The sequence below is a fragment of the Mirounga angustirostris genome, unplaced genomic scaffold (genome assembly GCF_029215605.1).
Source record: "Mirounga angustirostris isolate CCGP_5_RB_7025 unplaced genomic scaffold, mMirAng1.0.hap1 SCAF_4, whole genome shotgun sequence".
NCBI lineage: Eukaryota > Metazoa > Chordata > Mammalia > Carnivora > Phocidae > Mirounga > Mirounga angustirostris.
In genome coordinates, this window is record NW_026991712.1 from 105,224,061 (window position 1) to 105,241,152 (window position 17,092).

Consider the following 17,092-nt stretch of genomic DNA (forward strand, 5'->3'; position numbering starts at 1 on the left):
CACCTTTTCACTGTGATATTTATGAATCTTTCTCATTATGAAGACTCTGTCCCCTCCCACTCAGCATGGACATATAGACAAAATTGAAGAATTCTGAGCTTACAGAGCAAGTGGAAATTTCCCCACAAGAGACATAAGCCCATAAATCAAGGCAGCAATGGGAGCTCCTGCTATTTTAATGCATTTATAGTAATAACATCTTCCAAATGTAATTTTAAAATGCAATTTTCAGCTCCTTTAATTAGTTAGTATACAGCATGGTTTCTGACAGCACCTATGGATTATTCTCAAATGATCATAACAGTGACAGCTCTTTCCACAAATGAGATCATCTGTAAAAAAACACATACACACACAACTGACTCACACTCATGAAATATTTTCACTGACCACTACCACCAAATTAAAGGAAAAGAAGAAAGGGTGACACACCTAGAAACTGAAAGTGAAACTGCAGGTGAGGCTCAGTCCCATGATGCTAGAAATAAGAGACACTGTGTTGGCAAAATATGCTTCTTGTTCTCCAGATGAAAATCAACTTTGCAGTTTCGAACAACTCTGTACAACTAGTTCCTTTGTTACATAAACTGTGAGCACATTGGTCCCTGAAAGAGTTAAAAGAGTTAATTCACTACATGGGTGAGCAACTCTGCCTTACTTAAAGAGCTCTAAATTATCTATGCTAGAGCAAATGGAGTCAGAGTGTGGGTAATAATTCAAAATTGTAAACAGCAACATGCATTTCTTTGAGCTTTAAGGAGCTTTGCATGATTTATTATGCTTGCTGAACTTACCTTCCTAATGATGTTGTGCTAAGATGGATGTTAAAAAGAATGAGGACTACCTGAGCATAATGGAAGGGATAGAATGGGAGAAAGCCATAGTTGGAACAATTCTAAGTGTTACAGAAAAGCTGTTCCAGGATACAAAATTTCTTGTAAGTACCCCCATAACATAGACAATTAGTCAGTGAGCTATTTCTAGTAATTCACAATTAGAAGATGGACCCTGATTATATTTCCTAAATAATGCATTGTTCACATTATAAAATGCTACCAGAAAGTGAAATAATACATTAACCCTTAACTGCTATCATAAAAAGTTTTTATAATTATGATAAGGATCAATTTGTTTTATAGAAAAGCACAGGGGCACCTGGGTGGCCCAGTCGGTTAAGCATCTTCCTTCGGCTCAGGTGGTGATCCCGGGATCCTGGGATCCAGTACTGCATCAGGCTCCCTGCAGGGAGCCTGCTTCTCCCTCTGCCTCTGCTTCTCAGGAATAAATAAAAAAAATCTTTAAGGAAAAAAAAAAAAAGAAAAGCACATAACCATTTAAAGAGAGGTTCTTGTATTGAGATAAATGGATTTACTACTAATGATCATGTAGCCACTTACATTCTCACAAAGTACCTAATTTTAACCCAAAATCAATAAGAATTTTGATATACAAATATTGAATCAATATGCTGTAAACCTGAAACTAATATAATGTTGTATCCTGATTATAAATTAATAAAATTTTTCTTTTAATTTTCAAAAAAAGGAATTTTGAATTTGTTTTAATAATCTCCTTTAGGTATCATATTAAAAAGAACATAGCTGCTTGATCTGTTTCAATGACTCTCAGGAACAATTGGCTGGTTTTCACAGGAGTTGAAAGAGAAGATGGATGAACTCCTGCCCTTGATCCCCGTGCTAGAACAGTACAAAACAGATGCCAAGTTAATCACCCAGTTCAAGGAGGAAATCCGCAATCTGTCTGCCGTCCTCACTGGGATTCAAGAGGAAATCGGTGCCTATGACTATGAGGAACTGCATCAAAGGGTGCTGAGCCTGGAAACCAGGCTTCGTGACTGCATGAAAAAGCTGAGTAAGTAGAACAATTTCATTTGTTTAAGTTGTGCTTTTAAGTGGTTTCAATGAAAACTGCATTCTTACATTTTGCAGATAGTCATGAATACCTAATTATAGAGAAACCAAAGCCTGCTTTCTAAGTATTCCTTAACGCCTTAAGCACGCCTGTGTAATCAGTGTTATTTGATTAACAGTTGCCTAATTTTCAGAACACCCTGTTACCATTTGGTGGCTTGAAATAATACAGACAATTCTATTGGCTACACTAATGGCAATAAGTTACTCCAGACAGATAATATGTGATGGTCAATCATTACTTGGCTAGAAGGGAGGAGAGGCATTTTTAGTAGTGGAGAAAGTCAGAGGCTGGGAAAAAGGTAGTTACCTTGGGACCAAATATGAAGTGATTTATGCAGTGATTAAATCAAATAAAAACAATTCCTCTACTACAGAGAATTGCCATCAGCTAGCTATTCTGATCCACTCAAGAAATAAAAAGGAGGCACCTACTCAAATATATATTCACTACTCTGCAAGGGGTCAAGCATATGACATGGGATATGGACTCTAGATCTTGACTCCTAAAATGTGTGGTTCAACCTGGTCTAAGTTTCCAAACTCTTCCACTTCACCCATGAGCTAATTATTCAACTGAAATCATCCTGGCATTAGTCTGTAATTTAATGCAAAATAAATATGTGGTCACAAATTGAATTAAAGAGGGGTTGTTAGTTCATTGAGGAACAGTGTTTTGGTTGTTGACATGAAGTGACATGCCAGGGAGGTCAAATCAATAACCATAGAAAAGTGTTCCCTCCATGGAAAGAAAAACTTTTCTGAAATTGAAAATAAACTAAAAAGAGAAATAAAGAATTTGGAAAAGATAATTTCTAGTACAGACAACTTCAGAGAATAAATGTAAACACTTAAAATTTGAATGGCTGATGAATACCTTAAAGACTATTTTACAAATGCAATCCAAATGAAAAAAGAGAGTGAATATACAAAACGTTGCATTTAGTACAGTTCAAAACAATGTGGGGAATCACATTAGAGGCCCCACTGCAGTCAACCCAGGATTTCCTAGAGATTCTGACAAAATTACTCAGAAGGCAATTAACACAAACCCTAAAGCTAAATGCTTGTACAGGCACCCCCAGTTCCTTATTCCTCATCAGTCAAGGCCCACACTTTTTCACCTATAACTCTTCTCCTAACAATCATGACTCCAGTAGATTCTGTGACTCCTATTCTTGCACTTTTCATCCATTGTCCACATTATGGCCAAAAGGATTTATTTGAACCATAAATCTGAAATTAGTTTGCACTGCTGAAAATCCTAGGATATAGTCCACAGCTTATGAGGCCCTCCATATGTAGCCCACCCTACTTCTCCCATCTTAGGTCCTGCCACCCTTCCCCTCACATGCTACATCCCAGTCATGTGTGTTCCACACTTTCTTATCACAGGGCAGTGTTGAGATGCCTGTCCCCTCCCCTGAAACGCTCTTTCCTGTTTATCCTTTCTGTGTCAACACATGTTTACTTGTCACATGAGACAAACTCCCATTCATTTTTCAGGTCTCAGTTTAAATGTCATGTCTTGCCAGAATCCTTCATTGCTCTCCCTATGTATACTATGTGTCCCAGCTAGGTGCTCCCAAACACTGCTATTTCACCAATGACTGGACTTTTCATGCTTCATTATCATTGCATGTGTAATTGGATAGCTATCTTCTAGATTTTGTTCCAATGTCTATGATCCTCCCTTTAAACCTTGTATTCCCCCAATGCCTGGAAAACTGCCTGACAAAGAAAATTTAATAAATATTTGCCAAATAAGTTAATTCTATAAGGAGCCATATAGTAACCATTTCTAACTTTCAAGACAGTAGAAGCTATTTCAAGTCTTACTTAAAAAAAAAAAAAAAAACTCTCTTAGCCACCTATTTGAGTCAGGTGGCACAGGATTGACTAAGACTAAGCAAAGGAGGAATTATTTATCTGATATAGCACTTAGATAACCTCCTTATATGCTGTTCTTTTATAATTAATGTTATGAAGTTTATTGGTAATATCCAATAGGTAAATATTACTGACATAAGTGAATTCTGTTATATTTTATTTTTAAATTTTAAAAATGCCTTTAGTTTGATGCACATATTACATAGCCTGCCAGATGATGTCTCCACCAAACCAGAGGAGGAGAAAATCTCAGTCCAAGAACTGAGTGCCTTCACTATCTAAATTACTTTGGGGGTTACAAAGAAATATCCAGATGCATTTTTATTAGCTCATAAAATATTTGATTACAGATTTTCTGTAAATGACAGTGCATAGGATTGGTCTGTGTAGGACTTTGACTTATTTTGGAAGAGGTCTCTTTGTTACAGATGAATCACTCCAGATTCTGAGAATCAATTCATTTGGTCATTCCTACCAGCTCACAATAAACTCAAGCCACAGGCTTTGTACACTAAGACCAGATATCTGCTAAGTACACCTGCACTCTACTAAAGGAAGGATAGGCAATAGAATAGTTCTAGCTAGTAAACACCTTGGACCTTAAAGTGTGCCAGTCAGGTTTTTGAGGGACTGTCATGGGAAATTCTTGGAATTTGCTTAACTTTAGAAATGAATTTCACTTCTAACACATATTCTCTCAGAGTTGACTCAGCAAGAAATAATGTTGCAGTTAGGAAATGAAATCGACACTCCTTTCAGCTCTTTCACAATCCCATTTTGTTTTGTTTTGTTTTTTTCAGTTCACATATAACTCTCCCACACACAGCCTCCTTCAGTATTGAAAATGATATCTGGGACAAAGGGGATAAATTTAAGTGGACGTAAATTCATCCTACTCCTTTTTACTGAACCATGGATAATGTTTCCATGATGCCCTCAGGCCTTAGGACTGTGATCCACAATATATATATATTTTAACATCAAAACCTCTTTTTATTAATTTGTCCTCACGGACAACAAAGTTTGAAAGAATGTAACTGTCAAATTAACTGCATTAACTAGTTAATATTTAATTTTATCTTAACTAACCAAAAACAAAACCTAGCTACCAGTGCAAATATCTAACAGCAATAAAATAGTATTCAACTTTCTTATTTAATGAGATGTCTGCAATTTGAGTTAATTGATATGACCTTACACAAGAGATTAGAACTAATTCTCACGTGTTATAAACTCTTTTCCTAGGTTATTAGTAGTCCTGAGATCCCTATTTACTTAGTAAAGAGGTGGTGCCGCAATGACTCTAACTCATTTATGCTTTTTGTCCCAAGAACTGAGTACTTTTCTCCATCAGAACAGATCTACAGAACAATCAGAACTACTTACTGAGAGTCTCCTAAGCAGAAAAAATATTTATCAAATGGATCACAACCATTAATTACAATGTAAAGAACATATCCAGGTAGAGACAGACAGCCTTAATGCCATGAGTATGAAGTTACATGGTCCCTGAAAAAATAAATAACAGAATCTTCATATTGTCCTTTTAAAAATTACTCCAGTTTGAAAGGAAGTATCTGAAACATATATTTGCAGAAGAAAACACAAACACATAATTGAGAGTGGTGCCTTAAGTTAATAGTCTCATACCACTTTGTATTTCTATTTCCTGGGACTTTAAATAAAGATTGGATGAAATTATCTCTGAGAACTCTTTTAACTCCATGCCTCCTATCAACTGCCCAATTATCAAAATATCAGAACACATGGACTCAGAAAACAGATGTTATCAACATCAGGATCATTAACAGAAGATGTACAGGAAAAAAACATGAGCGGTTCAATGTTCCAAAGCATCTAAAATCCAGTTGCTCTGCTGTCTGGATCTATAGTGGGACATTGGATAATCATGGTATCCTCAGTATAGTAACAGGAGCAAGAAGGTTCATCCATCAATGGCATCTTCACTCTTTACAAAAGCCTCTCAATGCACACAACCAATTAGCAGAAGGCAGAAATGGATTGGGGCAAGAGAATAAAATTGCAACAATGATGAATGCATTCCCACTCACCTTTTCAGTGAATTTGCTTTTAGGGAAAATGTCACACTATACATCACATAAATTTTAAGATACTAAAAAACAAACTAACCTCATTGCCTGCAAGGTCTAAGTTACTCCCAAATAGTAAACAAGGCGCTAAAGGAATCACAAGTCATTGAGAGCACTAGGGCGCCATTCAGCTTATTTCTACTAGAGAATTAAGGTTTTGGAGAAAATAGAAATTAAGGGGGAGAAAAAGCTTCAACAGTAATGCACCCTAGTGGGCCTGAATGAGGTACAGTAATGCTCTTTCCTAACTGCTTAATTTTCTCCTGTGAGAGACAGAATAAAGTCTCGTGTGCTTAATTAAATATCCCATTCCTAGACATGCAAAATATAATTATATGCATGTGAGAATTTGCTGAAAAAAGCACAGTTAAAGCTCTCACACACCCTGAGAGCATCAATAGATGTTTAATGTAGATAATAATCAGTCTTTCCAGTCCTCTGCACACACACACCCCCACTCCTTCAAGTTAATTCTACTTTAGGGCAATGGTGTGGTGCCATCTAGTGAACCACAGGATGCATCTTTCTATTAACAGTTTTGAGGCTTCATGTTCAATAGAAAGAAGTAGCAGGAGCACTCAAAACTTTAGGTCAGGGCGCCTGGGTGGCTCAGTCGGTTAAGCATCTGCCTTTGACTCAGGTCATAATCCCAGGGCCCTGGGATGGAGCCCCGTATATATCTATATATCGTATATCTATCAGGCTCCCTGCTCAGCGGGGAGCCCCCTTCTCCCTCTGCCTCTGCTTCTCCCCCTGCTTCTGCTCTTTCTCTCTCCGTCAAATATACAAATAAAATCTTAAAAATAAAAAAACCTTTAGGTCACAGGTATGAAATTTGGTTACTGGCATGTTTATGCCAAATTAGATTTTAAAAGGGAAAGCAAATTGTCTATGTGGTAATACTCTTATTTGCTCATTCCACAAATATTTATTGACTCTCCAGAATGTACCGGCACTCTGGTAGGTACTGGGTGATACAAAGATGAGTAGTAGCACCCTGTCTCCCTCTACTGTTAAGAAGTTGCAATACGCACAAAAGGAGACCACTACATCAGTACTGACCGCCTGCTGTTTGACGAGCACTTGGCCAGCTATTGTACCTGTGTTAGTTCTAGCCACCGCAAGAACTCTGGGTTAGGCACTCTTATGGGCAATTCATGCTGAGACAGTTTAAATTAATTTACCAAAGGTACATGATGGAGGCAGCATCTTTAAACCCAAGTTCCTTCTGAATTCAAAGGCAGATTTCATCCCCAGATTTCTTTCTTTGTTGCTGTAGAAAGAAAGGAGCTAGAGAGACATTTTTATCCTTTCCTAAGCCTCATTCACGTGCACTCACATCATTCCTCTCTCCAACCAATCTCTTAAAACCACCTCTCTCCTGCTTCCTCACTTCCACCACCCTAACCCAGACCGTCATTCATCATCCCTCATTTGGGTTACTGCAGGGGGCCTCCTACCCACTCCCCTTTACCTGAAGTCATTCCCTCTCCACCACATGAGGTGTTTAGAGTAGTCTTTTCCAAATGCAAATCTAATCATATTACACGTATGTTTAAATGATTTTCTTTTAAAATTAAATCCAAATAGCTTTTCATGGTCTGTCGTGATGACATGGATTCTGCCTAATTCTCCAGCCCTTTTTTCACAAGTTCTCATCATGTACTCACTATAAGCTTTAGCCATTCTAATCTTTCAGTTCCTCAGTCATGCATGCTTTCTTGGCTGGACACGGACCTTCTTCTACCCTGTCATAGAAGATTCTTCCACCTGACCTATCCAAATTCTAATGATTTTGCATTTTACACACCAGACACCAAGTTTCCTATGGAGCCTTCTCTGATTGCTCCTGTATGTGGTTGGCTACCCCGGCACAGTCTCCCAGAGTCCCCCATCCCACTCCCCATGAAACTTGGCACACCTTTTTTTATATTTTTTTAATCTTTACCCCCTTAAAGACAAGTTTCCCCTCCTCTGAGAGATCAGGGGCCATCTATGTCTTATTCCAGTTGAATTCTTTTAGACCATCATAAAACACCTGAAACATAGTAGGTAAAAATTAGTGTCAACAGAGGGTTTGAGAGCAAATATTTTTTTAAAAGATTTATTTTATTTATTTGAAAGGGGGGGAGAGGCAGAGGGAGAGGGAAAGAGAGTCTTAAGCAGACTCTGCACTGAGCAAGGAGCCTGACGCAGGGTTCGATCTCATGACCCTGAGATCATACCTGAGCCAAAACCAAGAGTCGGTCGCTTAACTGACTGCACCACCCAAGTGCCCCGAGAGCAAATATTTTTAAAACAAAAAACTTTATGTTGCACTCAAGAAATAAATCAGTATATGTCATATATAAAACATCTGTATCTTTTACAAAGCCAAAATTCTTTTGGGAAAAAAAAAGACAACAAAAGCACAGCCTTCTTTAACCTTTGTTTCTGTTGCCATCTGTCCTTTCTTCAATGGCAATGCAACATTTCGTTACAAAACACATGATATTTGGTTCTACTTAGCACTTAAAACAAGAGACACTGAAAATCTCAGTGAAAGTGGGAATTAATAGAAAAGTCAAACTGTGTGCCTGGAGTGAAGTGGAGTGAGATTTAACTTGGAAATTTAATAGGGGAAATTTACAAGAATAATCCCAAAAATTAAATTGAGAAGATCTTCAAATGAGTTATTTAGCAAGGACAGTCCTACCTTCCCTAAAATTCTAGATTGTAATACAGAATGCAATTGCTCCAGTATCCAAGTACTTGGTGATGACTCATTCTTCCAGAATCCTGGAACCTTCATTATTTTAGCACACTTTTGGGTAATTGGTATATCTTACCATAAATTGATTTATTATTTATCTTTCTTTTTATGTCCTACATTTTCCTAGATTACAACTAAATGGTAAAACTTCCAAGGATATAAAAATTGTGCTTTCAGAAGCAAGCATGAATTACCAAATTATTTGGGATTTCATAATACAATTTTGCTCCTTTCAATCTGGATGTTAACTAGGCTTCTTCTGAAACATATGCTCATAATATAAGCTCTATCCCAGAAAAAGTTGAGATAATTTTAAGAATAGTTACATAAATCAAGAGAAATAAAATGGTCACTTTCCTCAACTACCTATTCATTGTATTTTTGAATATACAGAACTATACACATGCAATACATTATAAAATGCTAATTACAATAAATTAATAAATTTAAAACTTAATTTTGGAAAGACACAGGTATTTAGAAACATATTATGCTTGGCCTTATTTACCAGACACCCACTAAAAACTCATTCTCGTGCCCTATCCAATAATCAATTAGGTCCATCATTTTTACCACCTTTGTCTCAGTAGTGGAAGTGCCAAGATTAAATATACAAATAAAATTTTAAGTAATATACATAGATTTTACTATACTTTACTAGAATTCACTATGTATGGCAGAGACAAACTTATTTTCAGTAGCTTTAATAGACTTTAAAGATCAAATCATATCTACTTCTTGCTACATGAGTTCTCCAGGGGCCTTAAGTAAAAAGAAATAACATTCTGTCATAAAAATATTCACAACTCCATTTAATTTACTTATATGGGCATGGCTTTAGGATTTAAATCCAGAAGCTGTTAGTCCAGGATGTTACAAGATACAATTATATATTGAAGAAATAAACAAAAGACAGATGGTTTTTTTGCTTCATTGATCCAAACAACAGATCTGCTGAATCCCAAATGATATATTTTCCTGAGCTACTGATTGATAAATATGGATTGCAACTAATCATAAGAAGTTTAATGTCTAAAAGTCATCAGAAAATAAAATAGTCAGTTTCCTAAACTATCTATTCAGTATATTTTCTGAATATATACAATCATACACATGCAATATATTATAAAATGCTAATATTTTCATGTGTCTCACTGTAGACAGAGGCGCATAGCAGAAGAAAATCATTGAAGCAAGACTCTTAACTTCCTTCTTTGCCATCCTCTTTTGCAAGAACATTTGTCTTCCAGGCATTTGGGGAAATTATACTTTCTGTCTGGCTTTGTCCTCACAGAAAGTGAGAGTGAAGTAAGAAAGATAATGATTTATTTGAACAAAAACTAGCTTTGAGGAGCCAAGAAACAGAAATGACTTCTATTGTTTATTTTACTTTATTTCTACAATTTCTGCATTCCTTCAGAATCTGAAAATACCTGTGTTCACTTAACACTAATATCCATAAAATTATAACTAAAAAAGCAGCCAGTTGTTTATAAATTCCTGCATCTTTATTTTACCAATTTCATTTACCAAGATGAATTTTAGCTCAGAATCAAATAAATATTTAGAAGATAAACTTCAACTGGGAAGAAAGCAACATTGACAGCCCTGTTTTTTTGCTTCCCAAGAATATGAGCAGATGATGATGATGATGACCATGATCACCCTGTGTTTTACCACAACCACAAATACCACCTTCTTCCCAGCAACATACAAAAGTTTGCTGATCCCCTATCCACTCAATGTTTCCTTAATTAGAATAAGAAAATGACAAGCTTCAGAACTTCCATCTTTGAGATGAGGAAACTCCATCCCAGAGAGTAAGTGCATTATCCAATTTTACATGATAATTTAATGCTGCAGCTTAGATTAGGAACCAGATCTCCTAACACCCACCTCAGCATTCTAACCTGGATGGAATATACCATACAAATATTTCCTTGGAAAATTTCTGGGAATTTGTGGGAATAAAAATAAAGTATATTCCCCCATTTCCCCAAAACAGTATAAACAGATACCTAGAGACATAGTTACTCATGGTTCCTAAATAGATTCCCATCTACTGCTGGAGTTCATTTATTTAATTCTTCTCTTTTCCATCTCCCCTCTCTACTAGGTTATCCCTAAAGGCAAACAAACTTTTCTTAATAACGTCAGCACAATAATAAAAAGTTCCCATGGCCCTTGCTTTTTCTCCTTTGAAAGAATCTTCTATAGCTGCTGCATTAATTTACAGTCTTCAAAACCAACTGTGATCCAGCTTCTGTTCTTAACACTGTCTTCATTTGATTCTTGTGATCACCAGTGACTCTTGCTGCTCACTTCCATGATCATTTCTGGGAGCTTATTAGATATCTCAGTGGTATTCCCCACAAGCCAGTTCTTCATCCTTCTTAAAAGGCTGTGTTTTGTTTTGTTTTGTTTTTCTTAACACTACACTATTTTTAGGTCCCATTTGTAGCTTCTTTTGAGCTCTTTTGCTGGGTCACAACGCCCCACAGCTCTGTTCTAAATGATTTTCTCTTTTCTGTGTACGTCCTCTCTCTGAGGCAATTTTAGCCTGTGGCTTTCCCTAGACTGTTAAAACTGTGTCTCAAAAGGGTGTCAATGCTCCCTAGGTTTTTATACTATCTTCTTTACACCTCCACTGGCATGCATACCAGTCATGAACAACTTAAAATAATCTCTACTGAATTCTTGATCTTTTCTCCCAAACCCATTCCTTCTTCAGTCACTTCCTGTGAGTAAATGGCAATACAATCTTTCCAGCTGAACAAGCCAAAATTTGTATTATCATGGACTATTTTTTTTAATTTAAGGTTTTCTTCAATTCCTCTTTTTACTTTCCATCCTAACATCTATCTGAAGCCAGTCCTATCAACTTTATACCAAAAAACATAACCCAAACCATCTACTATTTTCCATCCCCATCACCACTTCCATCATCTCTCACCTGGACCAATGTGATAATCTCTTAACTGGTCTTTCTGCCTTTACTGTATACCCTCTGTAATTAATTTCCATATGCTACCTAAAGTGACCTTTTTAAAATGTAGTGCTCACATTCTGTCACTCCCCCATCTTCTTAAAATTCTCTGGTAGCTTTCCATCATACCTAGAATAAAATCCAAGTACTCTGACTTTACATAGCTTTCTCTTCTGGACCACCTCTCTAACCTCCTCTACTTTTCCAAGTATGTTCCTTTTTTTCTCTAAATTTCTGTGTCTCTTAACTCACCAAGCATATCCAGATATAGGACCTTTGTAAGAACAGTGAGACTAGCTAATATTTATTAAGTTATATATATATTTCTTAATCTTCCCAATAACCCTGTGAAATAGATAGTATTACTGTTGTTATCCATGAGACACTGGAAGGTTAAAAACTGTTCAAGATCCCCAGAGAGTAAATAATAGAATCAGTATTCATATCCAGACAGTAAGGAAACCACCCCCCCAATTTAAGATGCTGCCATCTAGCTGATCCACTGCCTGAATGTCCGTCCCTTCAACTTATGGTTCCATGGCTAACTTCTTGTCAGTTAGATCTCAGATTAAATATTACCCTTTCTGAGAGGTCCTCCCTACTCACCGAATCTAAAGCAGACCCCCCAAGTCACTATCAAATTATTCTACTTAAATATCTGCATTAAAATTTTTCCTACCTGATATATTTCCTTGTTTGCTTCTTTCTTTTATTCCCTTTCTTCAAAATGGAAGCTTCGCCAGAAAAATAGGTGCCATGTTTTGCTTACCATTGTAATTCTAGTATATGGAACAGTGCTTGATGCTCATTAAATCTTAGCCTGATGAATTAATGAGTAATGAAATGAATAAATGAGTCAATGAATAAATGACTCATTTAAGATGTTATTATTTTTAAATTGTTGATACTTTGAGCCATTACAATTTTTCACTTCAGGTGCACTTTGTAGATTAATGCTATAAATTTTGGTTTACTCAGAGAATGTTACTGTGGGGTGGAAAGTTATGGTGGATCAAGATCAAACCCAGGGTGGTGCCAAGAAGACAAAGACTGGCACTGCACATTGTGAGTCACTGGGCAGATGGGAGATAGCTAATGGGTGACAGACATGGAGGAAAATGATGGAGCGGAATCACATAGAAGAATCAAAGAATGCAAAACACAAAGTTCATAAATGTTCACAGGAATCTCTCTGGCCAGAGACTACATATAAAATATCTTTATTTGGAACCAGAGCTCACATAGTTTCACATGCATCTTTTTAAAATTTTTTAGAGAGAGAGAGCTAGCGAGTATGAGCGGTTTGGCGGGGGGGGGGGGGGGGGGAGGCAGGGGAGTGAGAGAGAATCTCAAGCAGACTCCATGTCCAGTGCAGAACATGACACAGGGCTCAATCTGACAACCCTGAGATCATGACCTGAGCCTAAATCAAGAGTTGGACGCTCAACTAACTGAGCCACCCAGGCACCCCACATGCTTATTTTAAAACTGGTTTACATCTAACTTAAAAATCCATTCACAAAACAAAAACATTCACTGAAATCTCACAGAGTTAAAGTTTGCAAAATTATATTGACTTGCTAGATTATAGAGAGGTTTCCTTCACACACTCAGGACAACTACCATTAAGACACATATGCAAGACCAAATCAGTGAGACCTAATAAATACAATTGCTAAATATGTCCTTTCTTGGCCCTCATGTTCATTTTTTCATTTAAGATTTTATTTATTTATTTATTTGAGAGAGAGAGCAGGAGCAGGGAAGGAGGTGAGGGAAAGGCAGAGAGAGAGGGAGAAGCAGACTCCCCGCTGAGCAGGAAGCCTGAAGGAGGGCTTTATACCAGGACCCCAGATCATGACCTGAGCTGAAGGCAGACGCTTAACTGACTGAGTCACCTAGGCACTCCCTCACATTCATTTTTTATAGAAAATTAAATGAGAAACTAGCTGAACTTGCTTGTTTCTTTCTGTTTGACAATTTAAGTATGTTTTGTAGAAGAATAAAGGTAAATGTGGTTTAAAATGAGATAAATTTCAAGTTACCTAAGTAGGCTGTCTTAATGGAAGAGGTGCTTATATTTTATTTTTTTATTATTATGTTATGTTAATCACCATACATTGCACCATTAGTTTTTGATGTAGTGTTCCATGATTCATTGTTTGCGTATAACACCCAGTGCTCCATTCAGTACGTACCCTCTTTAATACCCATCACCAGGCTAACCCATCCCCCCCACCCCCCTCCCCTCTAGAACCCTCAGTTTGTTTCTCAGAGTCCATAGTCTCTCATGGTACTTATATATTTTAGTACTCAGGGCTGACTTTCTATAATTTTTATTTAATATGAAGAGATATTCAGTGCACTCAATGCTACATCCTTTTTCTCTATATATAGTTTTGGTCTGAAATCACTTCTTTAACTTTCCTTCTCAATTGATTCAAAAAGGGAAAAGAAGAAGAAAATAAGATATGGAAAGGATAAGCGATGGTATTTTGAGAAGCTACAACACATGGACCTATTTTGTCTCTCTGTTCCCCTTATATTCCCAGCACCTAGCACAATATTGGCACATAAGTTCTCAGTAAATGGTTGTTAAATGAATAAATTAAGTATTTTACATTTAAATACTAAGAACTGGTTAGAGGGTATTTCAAAGAAAATGTCCATTGCTACAAGAAGAAAGCAAAGTCATTTTTAGTTTAGATGTCAGAAGCTTTTAAGTACTGGTGTAAATTCTATCTTAATTCCTGGTCTAGGTGATCTAAGCTCAGCAGTATCCCTTTGCCATATGGATAAAAAGGTGGGTTATATCCAAACACCACAGAAGCCAAGACACCTCAAGCAACTGATGTGCTGTCAGTTTTTGGAAATGTTGATTATATGAGATTCAAGGCACAATTCCTAGTCCTAAATATAGTTCTTGTACAGGTTTTAACTAATCCATCCACTTAATTCATATTAAAGTTATGTTACATAAACTGAGTCCAGAAACTCATTCACACCCATAAAATGAATCAACACATGAAATATGCACTTATCTGAGGCAAATATGGGCTTTGTGTCTTCTTGCTTTGTCCAAACTGTGCTTCGGTCTTGAGGCAATAGAGGCTACCTATGTTAGAGGATCTTACTTTGCTGATAAAGAAGGTTAAAAATCTCATTTTGAGTTTTAATTGTAGAGTCTGGCCGTCTAAAGTGTTAACTCCATAACTACAAAATCTCCATTCACTTTCAGTACCAAAACAACTTGAGGTCACTATAATTTCTTCCTGTGTTTCCATTTCATCATTTCCTCTGAATATAAAGTGTTATGGAAATGAACATTCCATTGTGCTTATGTTTCATATTGAGACGTTATATTGATCTATATCCAGAACTAGTTTTAACTGACTTCTGAGATTCCAGGTATCTTTTTTCCAAAAGCTCATTCATCTTTAAAAGACATGTTCACTCTTTCCTTTTGTGGCCATCATTGAAGTGCCAGTAGCCAAAATGAAATTCAGTCCCTTTGTGATTTCTGACTAGAGCAAGAACGATAAAAGGCATTTTCATGCACCTTCTCACATCTACAGGAAGAGTATGTCTTCTTCTCTTTCCAAAAGCTCAGACAGAAGTACAATGTTCAGTGCAAGCCCATACAAAAAGATGATAAAGTGCAGGTTGGGTGAGGACACTACAAAGGTCAGCAAATTTGCAAAGTAGCCCAGGTTTACAGGACAAACGATGTCACCAACATTGAATGAGTACAGTGGGAGAAGGCAAATGGCACAACTACCCATGTGGGCATCCACCCTAGCAAAATGGTTATCAGTAAACTAAAACTGGATAAGGACCACCAAAAAATCCTTGAACATAAAGCCAAATCTCACCAAGTAAAAAAAGAAAAGGGCAAATATAAGGAAGAAACAATTGAGAAAATGCAGGAATAAAGTAATGTTATATAAAACTTTCAATAAAAACTGTTAAAAAATAAAAATAAGGTATTTTTCAAGAAATTTTAGGCTAATTTTTCATCCTATGCAAAGTGGGTCATATTTTTCCTAGGTCATAGTCACTATTTTGAAATAAAATGCATAGCATTTCTACTTGAATCACATGCACAATATCTCTTAGTATAGCTCCTACACATGTACTAACAAATGTAATCACCTATTAGCTGTTCTTAACATCTCTATGAAATAATCGATAAATGTAATTCATAGTAAGGATTCTAATTGTTTTAAGGTTGAAATAATTAAAGAGAAAGAGATTGCCATGTCAACTGTAAGACAGTGATGGAAGTTTAAAGAACATAATTTCAATCTAGTGCCCTAGGACTAGTCCTTTAGGACTAGTCAATCTAGTCCTAAAATTCAGAATACTCCCAGCTTTCATTTCTGGAGACTATTTCAATCTTTAATTTCCACCTACTTCCTAGACCTGCAAGGAAGCACAGCATTTAAAAACGTGGAAATTATTTTTCAATAGGCAATTCACAAATGTGATTTTGCTTTTTAAATTTAATGGCTAAGATTAAATTTTTGCAACTATTTTAGCTTTTAAAATTATAATTTAGGGACGCCTGGGTGGCTCAGTCAGTTAAGCATCTGCCTTCGGTTCAGGTCATGATCCCAGGGTCCTGGCATTGAGTCCCACATTGGGCTCCTTGCTCAGTGGCGAACCTGCTTCTCCCTCTGCCTGCCACTCCCCCTGTTTGTGCGCTCTCTCTCTTGCTCTCTCTCTCTGACAGATAAATAATCCTTAAAAAAATAAAATAAAATTATAATTTAAATATTGTATGCACATGACTAGAAAATTATATGCTTAGAATAAAAAGGACTTAGAATAAAAAGGAAGTCTCCTTCTCCAGAGGCAACCACATTTAAGTTCAATGTTGGGGCTTCAGGTGGTTAAATCTGTATCTCTAATAATATGCTTATTTTTCCACTTTTTGGGGGGGGTATCAGTTTTGGACATTGTTTACTGACTTTCTGCTCAGCAAAATGCAGACTTAAGTCACTTAGCCAAAGGCACTTCCTTGTCTCCTCATAACACAGCTCAACCCTTATCAACTTTGTAATTTCACACCTCAGATTTAAGTCTTTATTATTTTTTTCATCAACTACAGGAAAGCTCTCTTAACACCCTATTTTTAAATATGATGTCAGTTACACCTCCATCTTTCTTTCTTCTCTTCTCCTAATTTTTAATTCTTTCATAGTGTGGATTTTACCTATTCTTCTATGTTATCATGGTTGGAAACATTTTGTTGTTTCCATAATCACAGAGTAGATTAAATATCTGTTAAGTATTCTCTAATTAGTTTACGGGCTGCTTCTCCAAGTTAAACATAAATGTTTTCATGATTATGACAATGCTCATGTTGTTGTTCAGGAGCTAAGTGCTGGACTCTGATGTATTCCTTTTCTCTAAGTCCAAC

At 36.5% G+C, this 17,092-nt stretch overlaps 1 protein-coding gene and 1 pseudogene across 3 annotated transcripts in view; both read left to right on the forward strand.

Moving 5' to 3' along the window:
* The window catches only part of OLFM3 (olfactomedin 3), a 44,298-nt gene that overhangs the window by 19,539 nt on the left and 7,667 nt on the right, over window positions 1–17,092 (forward strand). For all 3 annotated transcript variants that reach the window (XM_045895384.2, XM_045895385.2, XM_045895386.2), the window contains one exon: window positions 1,653–1,872. In XM_045895384.2, the coding sequence (XP_045751340.1) occupies window positions 1,653–1,872 (220 nt within the window). The remainder of the gene's footprint in view (window positions 1–1,652; window positions 1,873–17,092) is intronic.
* Window positions 15,166–15,602, forward strand: LOC123858297 (large ribosomal subunit protein uL24-like; annotated as a pseudogene).